We start from the raw sequence: 18,857 nt of genomic DNA, 5'->3' as shown, positions 1-18,857 counted from the left end.
GGCTGATCTCCTTGGCCCTGACTATGTGGCCACCTTCCAGGTCAGAGTCCACCATTCACCGAGAGAGGCGATTTGATTCCTGTTCCTCGCTTGCCCCCAGCCCTGTTGCAGGAAGGGGAAGGGAGGGTGCTCTGTCCCAGCTAAGCCTCTCCGCGAATTAAAAAACCTCAGCGGCTGCAGCCTATCTCAAATACCCAAGAAGATACACACACACACACACACACACAAATACACGCCCAGCTATCTGTCTATCCCGCATGACTGGGCAGGGCTCCGGCTGCCTCTAGCCAGAGGAATTGTCAGCACCGCTCTCCTCGATCAGTGCAGAAGACACAGGCACGCACAACCAGCAGACCCAGCATGTCAGAGAGCCACAGCGATGCCACTGCAGAGGGACAGGGCGCCCCTGACCCCACCACGGAAGAGCCACCCTGCGCCGAGCTGAAAGCCGCTTCTGAGAAATGGTAAGGGGACTGAGGGGCGAAGTGGGCAGTGAACAGCCCCCGAAGGCAGGTACATGTCAGCTTCAAAAGCCCGCCGGGAAGTTGAGGAATGATGCTGTGGAGTGTGGCGCACTCATGCACTGAAGGGATGTGGTTGGTGGGTCGCTGAAGGCAAGAGTGGGAAGACACCCACCCCCCAACCTGACTCCCATCTGTCTTTCCAAGGGAAGCTGTACTAGGGTGATTCTAGGTCAGATGAGTCACAGGGTGGGTTGGATGCCCGGAGGCAAAAGCTTGGGAAGAGTAACGAAGGGATACAAGCGACCTCTGCTGAATCAAGGAAGGGAGCACGCTTAGAGTCCAAAGGCATGTGTGTTGGGAAACTGGCCTAGCAGAAAATTGTTAGAGGCCCCCGCTATTCACACACATGTCTAAAGGGAGGCAGCTACCCATATTTTGGCACCTGATGCGGAAAATGCAAATGGTGTCCTTGCCTCATTGGCTGCAAATGATCAAGCAAGGTTCGTTTTTTAAAAGGATGACTGCCAGCGTGCCACCATTTCATCAAGATAGCCAAAATCTGCCACCAGAGGCAGCTGCGTCACTCAGCTTCAAAGAAAGGCCAGCTCTAAGCAGGCCAGGCTTATGTCTGGTGGTGGCATAGTTTGTGGCTGAAACCACAGAGCTGTGTATAAAGATCTGCCAGCTCTTAGGACAGTTTTAACACTGATTCCTCCTCCACCCACCTGGTTCGACATCTAATCACCTGGCATCACCTCTGGTTCTGATCAGCTTCCGCTTCAATGGGATTTCCTAAACCACGTTAATTGCTTCTCAGGCTTTTGGCTAAGATCAAGTGTAGCATAGCTAACAGGCAGGTGTTTTTTTTTTGTTTTTTTTTTGAGAGATTCATTTGTTAGCTCAAAGCTGAGCGCTCTGCAAAACCTCGCCTCCTTGGCTAAATCACTCGCATAAAACCTTTGCAAGACCTGAGCTGCTGGTTAAGCTAGCTTGGAGCTCCTGGAAAAAAACGAGAATGCAATACCTTAGGCTTTCCGTTGCCAGCCAGCTATAACTACATTCAAATATATATGGAGCAGAGTAGGGGAAGAACGGCTGCAGGGAATGGAAGTGACTGCTTGGGGATTACCAGTTGTGAGGCCACACAGACGTCAGTATTCTGGATCAGAAACCTGTGTGTATATTTATAATAAATAAGCCATGGCTTAGTCCCTGCTTTCAATGAGAACTTGGGATAAAAAGGTGAGGAGAGGAGGAACTGCAAAAGTAACAGGATATGTTTTGCTTCCAGCATACATTGAAAGAGCATGTGTTAATAGTTATTAGTTTCCCTGATTTAAATGAAGTAGTAGGGATAAGAAGTGGCAACTTCCAGAGCAGCAGACTGGCCTTGAATATATGTTACTGGTGGTGTCTGTGTTTCTCACTGGCTGTATTTACACTATATATATGTGGGGCATCCTTTTGTTTATTTTTATCTACAGCGGTACCTTGGTTCTTGAACTTAATCCGTTCCAGAAGTCCGTTTGACTCCTGAAACAGTTCGAAAACCAAGGCACGGCTTCCGATTGACTGCAGGAGCTTCCGGCACTCAGTTGGAAGCCACAGAAGCCACATTGGACATTCGGCTTCCAAAAAACGTTTGCAAACCAGAACACTTCCGGGTTTGCAGCGTTCAGGAGCTGATTTGTTCAACAATTAAGCCATTCGGGAACCAAGGTACCACTGTATATCTATCTAGAGAGAAAGCTTGAGATTCAGTAGAGGTTGCCCATTAAAGCAAGGGGGGCATTGCCCAACGAACTTCAGCCACACCCAACTTGCCTGCCTTTTTACTTATAACCAGTCCAGGGGTCACTGGTCAGCAGCCAACATTTGGAGACAGTAAGGTGTCATGTACGCTTCTAGTGCTAGGAGGATGTGTCCCTGCTTACCATCTCAAATTTGGCACAAGAGGGGGGAAACAGAGAAAGGAGGGAGGGAAATGGAGGCAGGGGTACATAAAGCAGTTTTGAAACATTATACTGGTCGTGTGGAGCAGTTGTGAAAGCCCAGGGGAAAGATGTGGTTTTTACTTTTGCTGTGGCGTTTTTTTCCATTTCCCCACCTTCTTCTGGGTTTTCCTTCCAGTTTTTTTCCAGACTGTCACCTCCGCACAGACATTTGATTTAAATCGGAGATAAGCCCAGTGCCTGTTTGGAAGGGGGTTGCACTCCTTCTAAAAGGAGCAGGGACACATTTTAGGAAGACTCCTTGATCTCTCTCTGTCACCAGAGGTCCAAGTCTGTGGCAGGGAATGCTTCTTACCAAGTCCAGCTGGTTTGCCTCTTCTCTTTTTAACCGATCAGCATTTACTGATTTTTAATGGTGTTTTTGTAGGCGCCTGTTATTGATTTTATTCTTATATGTTGTATACCGCCTTGATTTTTTTTTTTAATGAAAGTGTAAATTATAAATACATAAACAAACAAACGGGGCCTGGACTCCTATAATAAAACTGCCAAATTTTTGGGTAAGAGTCATTTCATACTTACATTGTGCGCACTATTTAGCACAGCTGTGAAGAAATAGCACAACACATCAACATAATCATACAGACTAATAAGGCAATGTCTTTTACTAGGCCGACGTCAGTGATGTCAGTTTTCAAGTTACACAGGTCTCTCTCTATCAGTTTGAAAAAGTTCATCGGCACAAAAACACCACACCCAAAAGCTTGCAAACACCAACAGATAATGGCTGAATAAGACACTGGAGTACCCGTCCTGCGTTTCCTAGGGCCAATTCACATATTACTCTTTCTTTAAAAGAGAGAAAAAAAATGTGAACCTAAATTTTTATTTGAAGTGTATGCTTAAAAATATAATGAATGAGTAAAATAAAGACACATATCAGACAGACAGGTTTCTGGTTGTAACTGCCTTTCCGGTGTGTACTCTGTTGTCCATAACTGTGGCCAGTTATCACTATTAATTGTAGAAGGCCATCTCGCAGCAGCCAATTGCGTATGGTCTGGTGGAGGACCAACGTGCACCATTTGTCCTGAGGTTCAAGTCCCAGAGTGGCTTGGACCAGTCTTGGAGCCTCAGTTGCCTCCCTGTGAAATGGGAGTAACTTTATGCTGGGTGGCTGTGAGAAGACAGGTAGAAGATTGTATTTGCACATGAAAGGTGCTATGGGGGGGGGCGGAGAGAGAGAATTGATGGAGAGGAAATGACAGCTCTGCATTTCTTCTGCCGCTCTTTGCAGTGATACTATTCAGACCCTGAGCCTCCTGAGCCTCAATTAACTCAAGCAGCTAAAGCTCAACTAGGAGGATGAGAGGGTAAGGAGTAAATCCTCCTCTTGGGCCAAAGGCCAGGGTGATTCTGTGACGGATGCATTTGGCCCACAAAGCTCCCCACAGGAACTAGCCCTCTGACCCATTCCTGGTAACAGGATTTTGCCAAATGCATCATATTTTTAAAATACAGGGCTCCAACCGAGCCTATCCTTTAATTTATTTTGCGCATACACACACCCACTTAAACATTTTTTTAAAACCTCTGCACAATAAACAGTGGTACCTTGGTTTTCGAGCATAATCCGTTCTGGAAGACCATTTGACTTCCGAAACATTCAAAAACCAAGGTGCAAAAGGCAGTCTGCCAATTCAATAGAGACAACTGTGAAAAACAACAGATACACGCAGCGGAAGCCGTTCAACTTCCAAGGCACGTTCGAAAACGGAAGCATTTACTTCCGGGTTTTCGGCGTTTGAAAACTGAAATGTTCAACAATGGAGATATCAGAAAACCAAGGTGCCACTGAATATAAAACAATAATCAATATAACACTGATTTAATCAGCAAATGTCTAAAACGACTATGTGTAACTAAAGTATGTGTCTGGATACGATTGCTGAACCAAATTAAGGCTTTGGCAAGTGCCTAAAACAGTATAGCGAGGGTGCCTGCCTAATATTAATAGGTAAGAAGTTTCAGCACGTTAAATCCCAGATTTTGGAGGGGTGGGAAGTTTTCCCAAAGAATCTTTAGAACTGTTGTGCATTAAACGTGCTGGAAACTGTAGTTCTGAGGGGGTAAACTAGAGTCTGTAGGATTCTTTGGGGAAAGCAATGTGCTTTCTAAATGTATGGTGGGGGTAAATAAATTTACCTTTGTAAGTTCACACTCTAGCTTCAGGACACAAAACAGTTGTGTATACCTTTAAAGTCCCTTCAAAACACATTTCTCCCCTCAAAGTATTCTGGGCACTGTAGTTTCGTCCTCACACAATTACAATTCCCGGCAATGCTTAACAAACTACAATACCCAGAATTATCTGAGTGAACGAATGTGCTTCAAATGTGCTTTAAAAGGTGTACTGTGTATGCAGCCTTATTTATTGGGTTAGATCAGTGGTTTTAGGAATAGGAAGGCACAAGTTTTACCTGTATTTTTCCACCACAGTAGTTGGAGGGAGTCGTAATTGGGGAAAGGGTTATGTATACACACAGACTCCTCACCTCTGCCCTGGCTATGTTTCAGCTAGAAACCATAGAGAAGGGAGAGGCAGCAGATTATGTTTAGAAATCTTCAACATAGTCTTACTTAGTCTCAGCTCGGGTTTCAAATGCACCCAGAAGACCTACTTCTTGCTCAGTAAATAATCTTGGACAATTATTTTTTTGCTTGTTTGCTTGTTTTCTGTATTTTGATGCCATCTTCCAGAGCAACAGCCCTCTCAAGGCAGCCACAATCAAGCTGTGTAGACACATTGCGTGGACAGGCGGAGTCCCCAGATCCCGAGTGGTCCCCCCCGTCATGTGGAATAACGACTCTAGACAACGTGCTATGGGATTAAATTGGCCACAACTTTATTAAATTTCAAATGTGGGTAGACCTTGGCTCAGGCATTGGGCGTTCTCCCTCCCTAGTCCCCAGCCGGGGGACCTAGGGAGCATCAGGGTTATCCAGTGTGTGTGTGGGGGATGGGCCGGCTCTGGAGAACATATGTTCAAGTAGAGATAGCCGCCCCCGTTACGCCGCCGCAGGGGAGAGCAATGACGACCTTTCGGCGTACGGCCAAAGCCTCCCTTCAAAAACCCCTTTAACGGGGAACCCTGGTATCGCCGCCGCAAAGAGGAAGATGGACTAAAGGATTCCGCCCAAGGCCTGATACCGCCAAAGTTGTGACGTTTTGCTACGGGAAAGGCGAAACCTGCCAATGCAGGGAAATTCCTTTCCGGCCCTTTAACAGCGACCTTATCGTAGCAGCGCCCGCATACCTGTGGAGAGGTTAACCTGCAAAACCTATGAAGAAAAGTTAACCTGCAAAAGAAGACATTAACTGAGGGTGGGTAGGGTGGGAGAAGCTCTGGAGCCAAGTGAGGATTACCAATTAAGATCCACCCTCTATTGTGTGGGCAGGTAATCCCTCCCCTTACCTGGCCTGGTTTCCCTGGCAACGCTTCCCCCAGGTGGGATTGGACAACTCACTGGGGTTAGGCGGGGACCTCCAGGTATCCCACCTGAGGGAAGGCAAAGCCTATGCTGATGGGGCCACTCCAGATCCAGGGCTGCACGCGTCCACGCAAAAGGCGCCCCCCGTTTTAAGTGGGGAGCGGTCATTGTTGGCTTAGAACATGGCTAGGTTGTTCTTTTTATCAATTCAGGTTAAAGCTGGTTTGGGATAAATGCAGCATTTCATAATAAATGATAGGATAGATATGGATTGTGACTAATGCTCTGTGTACAGTGAGAAATGCTGAGAATTCGGCTATAGTGCAGGGTTGCCATATGTCCGGAATTTCCCAGATATATCCAGAATACTGCAATTGGAAGCAGTGACCAGGCGGAAATCGATTAAAAAACAAATGTCCGGGGAAATCTGGACATGTGACAACCCATGCTGGCAATGTTGCTTTTGGTTATTTTCCCTAAAAATAGCTCAAAAACTACATTGGAAGGGTGGCAAAAATAACCTTTTCTGTCCGGATTTTCACTTTGAAATACAGCAACCCTACTAGAGATCTCTAGGCTTTAAATCTCAAATACAAAGCCTGCACCCCTTTGTAATTTTGGAGATATTCTCTCCTTTCCTTAAGCACCTCTCCCTTCACCACTACCCTACTGTCCCCTGCTTTTTCTTTTGTGACATCACTGTGATTTTATAATCTCTCTCTCTCTCTCTCTCTCTCTCGCTCACTCTCGCGCGCACACACACACACACACACACACACTTGTTTCCGTCTGCCAGGCTAATCCTAAAATGCCTGCAGAGGGGGATTTTCCTTTGGAAGATGATAGTTTGGATTTACCAGAAATAATACACTACCAAGCTCATTCCCCTTTTTTTCTTTTTTTTTTTTTTTTTTGCTAATGAGCTAAAAATGAGCTAGCTTGAGCTAAAAAAGACTTAGAAAAGATGAGCTGGCAGGGTACATGCTGCTCTCTAGAGGCAGGGCAGATACCTAACGAAAAGCAGTCATTTTGCACATGCAAATACATACATACATACATTCCAGAGCAAAGCCACCACACTTCAAGAAAGAAAAAAAAGGTGCTAGTATTGCAATACTGCACGCATATAACAAATATACACCATTATTGTTAATTATTTTAAGATATTTTTCGTTATACTGCTTTTCTAAAGCAAAGTGCCCGAGGCAACTTGCAAACCAAAAGCAATAAAATGTGGCTTCACATATTTCTCATTCTGGATGGAACAATTTTCTTTGGTGAGAAAAATGGTGGTCTCCTGTATCCAGTTCTTTTGGATATAGCTATCTGGTATAGCCTACCTTCTTAAATACTTTCTTGATGGGTGACCCTGGTCTTTGTCCCCTTAGCAACTTACACTCAGCTAGCTATCACCAGGCAGGCCTCGCTTGTTAACTTAGGGTTCAGTGCATGGCACAGTGTAACTTCCCAAACCTCAATTAAATTCTAGCTTTTATTGGACCCAGGAATTTAGGGTGTCTCACACCCCACATCATAGCGCAGATGGGGCCTTGGTGTAAGCAGACCTTTGTGTAACTATTTTGTTATACTTTTTCGGAGTACCTTCTTGCCATATTTCAACAAGGACACCCTAAAAATTTTGATCTTTTTGTTTTAGGAAACCCTCAAAGTATTGGAGCTTCTTTTTTATATATATACAAAAATACCCCCCAAAAGTGATTTATTATTATTGACTTGTCAAAGATCCAGGACAAAGCGCCACCTTTCTGAAAAGAGCCCCCAGACGTCAATCCCGGTAATGTCTGGGAAAATCCGGATGTATGGCAGCCCTAGCATTGGTGTGTTTTATGTGTGTGCTTTCGTGGTTTTAAGATTAGTCACTCTGACTGGTTTATGTGTGGACAGGAAAAGTGGGGTGCATTTCATGTAAATAAATCTGTGAATTAAAAATGTCGCAACACACTCTGATCGACCCCAGCAGCTCTGATCTGCCTGTTGGTACTAATGCAGGATGACAAGAACGCCCTGTGACTTGCCATCTGCCAGGCTGTGTTGAGGATGGGGACATAGCTGCCGCTAATGAGGCCGCAGGGATTTTTGATCAGCAGGGGACAATCAATTACATAACTGGACTCAGGGAGGGGGGCTTATTGAGGGAAGAGAGACACGGCGCACTTGCCAAGGTCAGCAAAGGGGCAGGACAAGGAATGGCAGCATATGTCTCTAAATATCAGTCGCTGGGGGTCACGGGTGGGGAGAGGGTTGCTGAGCTCAAGTCCTGATTGCAGGTTTCCCATAGGCATCTGGGCTGGCCACTGGGAGAGCAGGAAGCTGGTCTAGATGAGCCATGGGCCTGATCCAGCAGCACTCTTCGTACATACAAGTCATGACTCACATCCAGTGTGTGCTCAGATACCTAGAGAAGTTGTGCGGTCCCCGTCATTGAACCTTGTCGAGGGAAGCCGGAGCAGTGATGTGTCTGCTTACAAATTGCCAAGACAGAAGATACAGGTTTACATAACACATGCACAGCTCAATGTATATCTACCGGTGCAAAATTTAGAAATAATATAGTAATTCAAATAGAAATGCAGTATATGTCACCAATGCTATTTTTTAGAAAAAGAGGTGCCGGAACTCCCTTGTTCTCTTCTTATGGCAATGGCACCCACCTGAAAGGTGCTGGAACTGAGTTTCAGCAAGTTCCAGCAGAAAAAAAGGTTTGTGGCAAGAGGACTGATGGCCTATCAAATAGAGGACTGTCCTCGGTAAAGTAGGACACATGGCCTGGTCTAGGGAGCAACCTGTCTCAAGCTGTAGGCCTAGAGCAGCTGTGGTCAAGAGAAAGAGAGCACTGTATAAATATCAATGTTTGTTATTGTGATGTTGGTGCCGACAAGGCTGACGGATCTTGACTATACAGTCGTACCTTGGAAGTCAAACAGAATCCATTCTGGAAGTCCGTTTGACTTCCAAAACATTCAGAAACCAAAGCACGGCTTCCAATTGGCTGCAGGAAGCTCCTGCAGCCAATCAGAAGCCACGGAAGCCCCGTCGGACATTTGGGTTCCAAAGAACGTTTGCAAACCAGAACACTCACTTCTGGGTTTGCAGCGTTCTGGAGCCAAAACATCCGAGTACCAAGGCATTTGGGATCCAAGGTATGACTGTATTGGCTTGGGGAAGTCCTATCTACTTGATCTATCCTACAGATGGATTGAAGCATAGCTTTTGCTGACTAAAAGGCAAAAGAGAACCTTAAAATGCATTTTTTTAAAGTACTCAGTTTTAGGATTTTTGACGATGATGGTGATAATAGTTCAGTCCTTAATAATAATAAATAATCTCTTGTCATTTGAAATTAAGTTGAGATCTTACTACTTAAAATCTCTTTGTAGGTAGGTTTCAGTTTAAGTTTATCAGTTATGGTGAGGGGGAGACAGGAAAGATCTCTGATCGCTGTGCAGGATTTGGGCCAAATTCAATCCAAGTTGAATGAGTTTGGGATTTTTTTAATGAAGAATCATAGAACTGTAGAGTTGGAAGGGACCAAAAGAGCATATACCAAATATCTTACTTCTGACATATTGGGATTGCAATGTTAAAAACTGCAGGTGCTGAATCTTTTAAATCTATGAACACTTACAATTGTACTTTGCAAAGAAAAACAAAGAAAAAAGAAAAAAGAAAAAAGAAAAAAGAAAAAAGAAAGAAAGAAAGAAAGAAAGAAAGAAAGAAAGAAAGAAAGAAAGAAAGAAAGAAAGAAAGAGAACTCTGCACTGTATGTTTGCATGCTCAATCCTGTTAATCTGTGGACCTGATGGGAGATGACAGGCAAAGGCAGCCAGCCAGATCCTCCTATCTCTACGCAGCAAACGTCTCCAATGGCTGGCACCTGCACAACCACGTGGATCCCAACTAATCCACTGCCAGCAGCACATCCCTGACCCACATTGGGCTCTGCCTGCTGCGTTTCACTGGCAACAGGCCCTGCGTGGAACTGTGGGATTGGTGTGATGGTCTGTGATAACTCCCTGTGTGCCAGCACACTGCTCAGCAGAGGAAGCTTTCCCCCATCTCCTTATCGGAAGAAGAGTCAGTGGTGGATTTGCTGCCTGCTAATGCCACTGTTCAGTGAACAGAGCCAGGTGTGGGGCGGACGGCAGGGAGGAGGTAGAGTTCTGCTGGATGTTTCACCAACCATCCTACAAGTTGTTCTGCATCTTTTGGCACTCTTAAATACGCCCAGCGCTTTAAAGTAGCTTCTAAGTTTTCCCTTGCCCACCATTTCCTGCCAAAACACAAAGGGGAACAGGCGGCAAGGTCTAACCATCATATAGCGCCCTATGGGGCAACACACCTCCATTTTCTACACTAACTCCAGAAGGTCCAAAATGGAGAAGGATGTTATGGTGTGGCAACCAGAGAGGCAGGGAGCAGGAGAGCAGCTGACTCAGCACAGGCTTCATTAGCACCAAACAGAGTGGACAGCCATGCGGCAATAATGTGGCTTGTCTAGCCCCGCGCAAGTAACCCTTTACTTGCCACAGTGTCCCTGTACACAGTTCCATTCACACAATTTAAAAATAATGAAGAAAGCTCCTTTATCCGAATTAAACACACACAAAATCGACCGTTGTTAGTTCCATGCAATTTGAACCAGGAGGGTCTGACAAAACTGGGAGGTTAGAGAAAAAATACACTTGGCCATTCCTTGTTAGCGTATGCCATGTCTGTGCTAGCCTCAACGTAATGGGATAAATAGAACATGAAGCGTTTTGTGTGTGCCGTTAAGGCCTGCAAAGCATTCTCCTGCAGTCTATCTAAAACCGCTGTGTAGTACTGCCAGTCAATACATCAAACCAAACTGATGTAGAAAGTGTTTGGGATGTTAGTCAAGGTGGGCAGAAGATAGCAAACCTTGACCTAACAAGGGGCTAACAGTCTTTAAGGGGCTCTTAGAATCAATGGTATAACTCCTTTGTTTTTTGTTTTGTTTTTTAAATAATTTTTATTTGGTTTTACAAATTTATTCACATTCAAAATCACAAATAGTAAAAATTACACAAGATTTTTCCAAATCTCTAGACTTCCCTCATCCCCTCCATGGGTTCTTTAGTTAACTTTTTCAACTGCAAATCATAAATCACTAGTTTTTCAGGTTTCCATTGTATCCAAAGTCTATGTAACATTACAAGAGTTATTTAAGACCTGCTAAAGAGTTCAAGTGTTTACAGTGGTCTCTCAAGTATAATATAAATTTTCCCCCATTCTTTGTTGAAGTTCTGATCCTCCTGGTTTCTGATTTTCCAATCATTTTTGCCATCTCTGCATAGTCCAACAGCTTATTCTGCCATTCCACTCTGGTAGGGACCTTGTCGTCTTGCCAACTCTGAGCAACCAACATTCTTGCAGCTGTCTTTTCTGATCCTTCAGTATCTCTGCACTTAATGGTATATCTCCTTTGTGCTCAGTTAGGTGTTAGAATCCCTGAGCTGTATCAATGAAGATACGTACTCACATACAGGTGAAACTCAAAAAATTAGAATATTGTGGAAAAGTTCATTTATTTCAGTAATTCAACTTAAAAGGTGAAACTAATATATGAGATAGACTCATGATATGCAAAGCGAGATATGTCAAGCCTTTATTTGTTATAATTGTGATGTTTATGGCGTACAGCTGAAGAAACCCCCAAATTAACAATCTCAGAAAATTAGAATATTAAATGAAATCAGCAAAACAAGGACATCAAATAGAGCAATATTGGACCTCTGAGAAATAGAAGCATGCACATGTACTCAGTACTTGGTTTGGGCCCCTTTTGCATCAATTACTGCCCCAAATAAACACAGACTGTGGAAACTTCACATTGGACTTCAAGCATCTGGCATTGTGTACCTCCCCATTCTTCCTCCAGACTCTGGGTCCTTGGTTTCCAAATGAGATGCAAAAGCTGCTCTCATCAGAAAAGAGATTTGGGGAGCCATGTCATCAGCTGATGTTGGTCCACTGTGCTTCATTAAGTCCAGGGTCAACGTAGCCGTCTGCCAGGAGATTTTGGAGCACTTCATGCTTCCTTCCACAGACGAGCTTTATGGGGATGCTGATTTCATTTTCCAGTAGGACTTTGTCACCTGCCTACACTGCTAAAAGTACAAAAACCTGGTTCAGTGCCCATGGGATTACTGTGCTTGATTGGCCAGCAAACCCGCCTGACCTGAACCCCATAGAGAATCTATGGGGCATTGCCAAGAGACAGATGAGAGACATGAGACCAAGCAATGCAGAAGAGCTGAAGGCTGCTATTGAAGCTTCCTGGTCTTCCATAACACCTCAGCAGTGCCACAGGTTGATAGCATCCATGCCATGCCGCATTGAGGCAGTAATTGATGCAAAAGGGGCCCAAACCAAGTACTGAGTACATGTGCATGCTTCTACTTCTCAGAGGTCCAATATTGCTCTATTTGATGTCCTTGTTTTGCTGATTTCATTTAATATTCTAATTTTCTGAGATTGTTAATTTGGGGTTTTCATCAGCTGTACACCATAAACATCACAATTATAACAAATAAATGCTTGACATATCTCGCTTTGCATGTCATGAGTCTATCTCGTATATTAGTTTCACCTTTTAAGTTGAATTACTGAAATAAATGAACTTTTCCACAATATTCTAATTTTTTGAGTTTCACCTGTAAATAGCTTACCCCAGAGTATGGCTTATGGAATGCAGGAGATAATTAACTCCACCCACACCAGCATTTTGCATCCAGCTCGGCCCCTTCAAGACACCATTTTGCACCTGGCTCTGACTGGTGGATCTCACAGTAATAATTAATAATAATAATTAGTTGTACCCCACCCATCCAGCTGGGTTGCCCCAGCCACTCTGGAAGTTCCTGCAAACCTGACATCTGTCTGCGCCTGATATGAGCTACACAGGGATGAGCATGGCTGGATTAACCCCACCTTTAGAAACACAGGCCAAGGAGTTAACACAGGGTTCCCGGGGACAGTCCCCAGATTTGCACATCTGTCCCCAGACAAATTCCATCTCCGGAAAGTCCTGAGATTTGCAAATCTGTCCCCGGGAAACGTGGCAGCGGCAGCCTCAGCAGCCTGGAGCCAGCCTGGTAGTGCAGTTGGCTCTGGCTGGCTTCAGGAGCTGCTCACTGCTGCCACCACTGCCAAAGGGGAACAGGGACGTCCAGCGGTACAGATCTCCTGCCCCCTTCCCCCTTTGTTTTGACTGATGGGGGAGGCTCGGGAGTCATGGGCGGGCTCCCATTGCTCAGGAGGGGTGCAAGGCGTGCTGATTCTCTGCCGGGCAAGGTGCAAAGCCCTTCTTTCGCACCCTGTGAAACATAAATGCGCAGTGTTTTTTTAAAAACTGGGCAATGACTTGTCACCTGCCCATGACTCCCGAGCCTTCCCCCCCCCCCGATCTCCTGCCCCCTTCCCCCTTTGTTTTGACAGATTGGGGGAGGCTCAGGTGCCGCAGGCAGGCAGCCATTGCCCAGTTTTAAAAAAACTCTGTGCATTTATGTTTCACAGGGTGCGAAAGAAGGGCTTTGCACCTTTATACAATATGCATGTGTGCTTGGGCCCAGGGTCTTTTGCCTCACCATCCCCACTACTGACTCCCTGTTGCTACTCAGCTTCAAAAAAAAAAAAAAAAAAAGTGTCCCAGATTCATTGAAAAAAATCTGGTGACGGTAAGTTAACATCCAAGAATGGTCCATACCTACTGGCTTCCAACAAAGGGACAACGCTGTTGCCCTGAGGCTTTTTTTGTCTGGAATGTGCTCAGCTGTAGCAGACAGGAAAGGGGCCCAAGTGAGGAGGAATTTGAGCAACTGAACCAGGCAGAGAGAGGCAGAAACAGCAGTGAAGACTATTCTGATCTCGGTGGGATCCCTCTCCTACCAGGTCACAAAGGGCTGGATGCCCTCCATGCCAAGAGAGACAGTTACCATGGAGGTGCCATCATGGTCTCATTGTTAGCACAATAGTTCACTTAATATTCTCAATTCATGAGGTGGGGGTGTTCTTCCTTTATCTTTTATGAAAACCCCTCAAACTTTCAGGCCAAGTGTCCCTATTTTCCAGGGACAGTCCCAGATTTAGAGACGCAGTCCCAGTTTCTGATTTGATCCCGGAATGTCCCACTTTTACTTAGGATGTCCCTATTTTCATTGGAGAAATGTTGGAGGGGATGGATTTATCTGACCCCTGAGTTGTCTGAAGGCAATCCTGTATAGGGAAGTGTTTAATGTTTTATTGCGTTTTTATATATGTTGGAAGCCGCCCAGAGTGGCTGGGGCAACTCAGTAAGATGTGTGGAGTATAAATAGTAAACTTATCATTATGGAATGGGGCATCCCCATTTTCATCGGAGAAATGTTGGAGGGTATGCATTTTACTACTGAGAAGCCCCACTGAAGCTAAAGGGCCTTACTTACACCCACGTGTACATCAGGATTGACCATAATTGACTTTTTGCTGCATGATGACCTCTCTCTTCTGTGGAGTCTCAGTTGATTCAGCTGTGCAGGGAAGGCAGATTTCAAAATCTGCAGAAGTCCAACAATCCTTAGAGGTGGGGGAAGCATGAAGGACAAAAACTCTAGAAAAGTGGTACAGTTCAGGAATTCAGAGGAAACTCAGATGATTAGTAAAGTTAGAGTTGTTGATACTTCTCATGTGATGTAAATGGTTGTAGATGGAATGGTTTATTGAATGAATGGACTTTAAACCAGTTAGGCTTGCTGAAAGGCCACAGGAGTCAAAGGAAGGGAACTCAGTAATAACCAGAAATTCAAGTACAGTATCTTATTTTGGAACTTAAAGGAAATCTGTCATTTCGAAGACGCTGGGGAAAATATTCCTGGATAAGGTCTGAAACTTATAATAAAATTAATAGTTCATTGTTAAAGTACGCTAAACTTAGTCCCTTTCTTTGTTAACTGCGATACAGCCCCCCCCCCCATTTACGCAGGCATTGCATTTTGGGTCATCACACATGATGGCTGAGTGTGCATAAGCCCATTACGCCCCTGTTCTGACCCCTTTTCCAGCCACTTCTGGGTTGCTGTGATGCACACGTGCGCAATCAGTTGGACGCACATAAATTGGTTGTACATAAGCCAGTCAGAAACCTCTATAAATATACATTCATGTTGTAAATTAGGTTCTTTCCAAGAGAACCTCCCTGGCTTTGAGGGCAGGAATAATCCTTAACATTTCAGCAGAGCTTTTTCCATTGGAGGAAAAAAACTCATAAATATAACTTCAGTTAAGATTCTTTATGGAGAGGCACAACTATTTTAAGAATCTTCTAAAAGGGCTTTTGAAACATGTTTTTTATCACTGTGCTATACACTCTCGTCTCTTGCCATTATGGAAATATTATTTGATAATTTGAAGCAAGTGTTCTTATAAAGACCTTACCTCGAGTCTTTTTGATTCAAAAATATTCTTTTCAGTGTCAATTCTGCCAGAACCCAGTGAAGCTCAGGCAGGTCTACTTCCTCCATGAGATATCTTGCATTGTCTAGTAATACCCAGACTTTTTCTCGCAAGCGGCTTACCTTGCATGCTGCTATCTTAGGGTCACTAGTTCAGAGGCATCAAGAACAACCAACCTGTGCATGGGGCCACCCTCAAAAACAGAGACTACGTGAGCTAAAGGAGATGTAAGCTTGATGTACTTATGTACTTACGAGACAGTGTGTGTGACCTCAAGCTACTACAACTGAAATACAACACCTAAGGCGTAGACGAGTCGACGAAAGGGAAACTAGCCTTTGCTAATCGCTTTAGCTCCCAAAGGTACTGAACTGACCTAGGTCTCCAAAATTCCCAATTGGTGCCACAGAGATCTCCACCAAACTTGCAATTCTTCTCCCTGCCATCAAAGGCTTCATATGCTAAGTTTCCGTGAGAGTACCAGAACAGGGGCCAGGGCAAACAGGCAGCAATTCTCTTGGCATTTAATGAGAGCTGGCTCCGAATAGATCTGCAGGCTCCAGCAGGCCCTTTCTCTGCACTTATCTCAGGAGCGACCCTCCCTCTGCCAGCTTTGCTGCTGCTATCTCTGGCCCGCAGGCCTAACTGCCAGCACTTGGGTCTCTTGGTTGGAGGGTGGTAGGTAGTATCTGCAAGCAGTTTGCAGCCTTTTGAGAATGAGCCTTTCCCAGGCTACCACCTATCTAGGAGGGCTTATTGCGCTTCCATTAACAACTGCAGAGTATGTGTCTTTTTATTGTGGTTGTTGTTGTTGTTTTTAAAGGAAGGAGAAAATAGGTGACACTTTGCCCAGCATTGCAGTTAGAAAAGAGTTCAGCTGCCTTATTTTGGCTAGCCATCCAGCTGATCAAAACACATAGCAGGAAAAACAGAAACAAAGACACCTTTAGCAAGGTCAGCAAGCATCAAGCAGGCAGCGAGTCTCTCCTGGCTATGGGTGGCCCTCTGCTACCACCTGGCGGCGAATCCATGTAAAGTTAATTGACACAAGGCACAAAATATGCAAGGTGAAAGTTACAAGTGAGGGGAAGGTGCTGTTGCTGCTCATCGAAAGCACTCAGATTATAATGGTAGCAAGGACAAGGTCCTGAATTCCTCGTGACCTCTATTTTTTAAATCTTCACTCCTGATCTATAGCCCAATTTGCTGATTGCATGAGGAAATGTTTATTGGCTTTCTCTTCAGACACCCAAGACCTTGTTATGGCAAAATGATGGTTGTTTCTTTTTTATCGCTTTTCAGGAGAAATCACATTATTGTTTAGCCCTTAGAACCTTGAAGGTGTCCTCTAGATGACGTGCTTATTGAACATGCACAAAGCTCACACAGGTTAGAACATGCCCAGTCATTCTTAGGCAATACTTCCGATTTGGTTACAGGGAGATTTACATGACAGGCATCCACCCCATTTTTTGTGCTTGATGCACGTTTATAGACTACTTCCTGTTAACCATTCATTTGCCATGCACTCCCCCTCGCTCTCCTAACCACAAGAAGACTGTTGTTTACATGGAGTTGTTGCACTAGGGCCAGGGCAATAGAGTGTTTTAATCCACTTTAATTGCACAAACCCAAATTTCTAGCATGTTTAAATGCACTTTGTTAAGCTAAATTCCTTCCATCACGTTCCACTGGGTGGGCGCTTCCCGTATGAGCTGCCAGGTTATGGTTTTTGAGGGTGCAAATGCCTGCCTAGGATCTATCCAGATAATAGGCTCACAAGCACATTATGGAGTAGTTCTGCAAACCTAGAATAAAAAAGGGTTGCCAAAGCACAACATCTAGGCACTGAACCACTCCAAGCTGCAAGTGTGCATGCTTGTTTGGGGGTTTTTGCAAGTCAAAATCTTTACAGGGCAGGAAATGTAAAGGCTCTTCACTGTTTCCATTTACCTCCTGTAGCATTAAAGAAAAGGGAGGAGAGGCATGCAAGGAGCTGCTGGAGGCATACCACTCGTGTCTGCGGGCGCTGGGCATGGCCCACCAAGATCTAGAAGCCAACCCCTTGGTAAGATATTGTTCTATACAGCGCAAACAGTTGAAATGAAGGGGTGGGTGCTGAATTTAAAAGGTATAGAGACAATAGCAATACTCTGGACTCAGCAGTAAATGGGATGCATTAACTGCAGCACCCTGGGACACAGGACTACCTGCCACCAAAGGAAGTCCCTGAGGTAGTGGCAGCTGTGGCAACAAGACCTAGGCTCTCCATTCCTAGTTCTTTTTCAAAAGTGACCCTTCTGGGACATATAGTTGTGGACCAGGGATAATACAGCATAGATGAGAGGCAGTATGAGGAATGGGGAAGAATAACATATCAGCCCACCCTGGAGACTAGTACTGACACACACACCCTAAAGAGTGCCTGGACATTTAACACAAGAGCCCCGGCTGGCAAAACCTTTAGCACATCAAAGCTTTTCCTCCCAAGATGACAAGATGGGAGGAAGCTCCACGTGCTGGATTTCTGCTAGTCAGAGGAGCCTTGCCAAACAAGAGTGAGCAGCCATAGATCTAAGGCTAGGGGGAAGCTTGCAGTCAGCAATACTAAGGTAAAGGTAAAAGTTCGTGACCCCTGGATGGTTAAATCCAGTCTAACTTGATTATGGGGTTGCTGCGCTCATCTCACTTCAGGCCGAGGAAGCCGGCGTTTGTCCGCCGCTTTCTGGGTCATGTGGCCAGCAGAACTAAACCGCTTCTGGCGCAATGGAACATCATGATGGAAGCCAGAGTGCACAGAAGCGCCATTTCCCTTCCGGCTGCAGTGGTAACTATTTATCTACTTGCACTAGTATGCTTTCGAACTGCTAGGTTGGCAGGAGAAACGGGAGCTCACCCCATCGTGGGGATTCAAACTGCTGACCTTCCAATCAGCAAGCCCAAGAGGCTCAGTGGTTTAGACCACAGTGCCACCTTGCTATATCCATTCTTCACAGAAATTGTGACAGGTATAGAATAGGTAGGGGCTGGGAAAGAGAGAGAAGCTGGAGACTGTAATGCCGAGGGGAGGAACGCCCAGCTGTATCACCCTATGGTTTCTCTTCCTTATTCTTACAGCCGCCAAGTCACTGAGGGACCTGCTTGACTGAGTCTTCCGGCTCCCGGAAACTCCATGGCACTCAAGAAGCAAAGTTCCAGGGTGGAGACTGCGCAGAGCTGGAGGCGACGCTCCCTGGAGCCGCTGGAGCAAGGGCTCCCAAGTGCAATAAAGCCCTTTTATTTTACACAGGCTGGGCCTGCATTAGTTACCGAGTCGTTGCTCTTTAATCCACCCACATCAGGGTGCTCCTGGCCCACCTTGAAATCCTTGCCTCCCCCAGGAGGTTATTGACCCTGCCTTTGCTGTATCTGCTTCGAATATGTATCATTTATATATAGCACCTTAAAAGAAAAGTTTGAAAAAGCGCTTTATGATCCT

General features: G+C 45.1%; 1 protein-coding gene across 1 annotated transcript; it reads left to right on the top strand.

Moving 5' to 3' along the window:
• The first annotated feature begins 227 nt into the window (after positions 1 to 227).
• LOC307200226 (uncharacterized protein) lies at positions 228 to 18,667 on the top strand. Its single transcript, XM_079948647.1, has 3 exons — positions 228 to 464; positions 17,342 to 17,447; positions 18,497 to 18,667. The coding sequence occupies exons 1-3, from the start codon at positions 361 to 363 to the stop codon at positions 18,509 to 18,511; spliced, it is 225 nt and encodes a 74-aa protein (XP_079804773.1). The 5' UTR covers positions 228 to 360; the 3' UTR covers positions 18,512 to 18,667.
• Positions 18,668 to 18,857: the final 190 nt, after the last annotated feature.

The sequence above is a fragment of the Podarcis cretensis genome (genome assembly GCF_951804945.1).
Source record: "Podarcis cretensis genome assembly, chromosome: 13".
In the NCBI taxonomy this organism is placed as follows: domain Eukaryota; kingdom Metazoa; phylum Chordata; class Lepidosauria; order Squamata; family Lacertidae; genus Podarcis; species Podarcis cretensis.
This window is presented reverse-complemented; position numbering and strand designations above follow the sequence as displayed.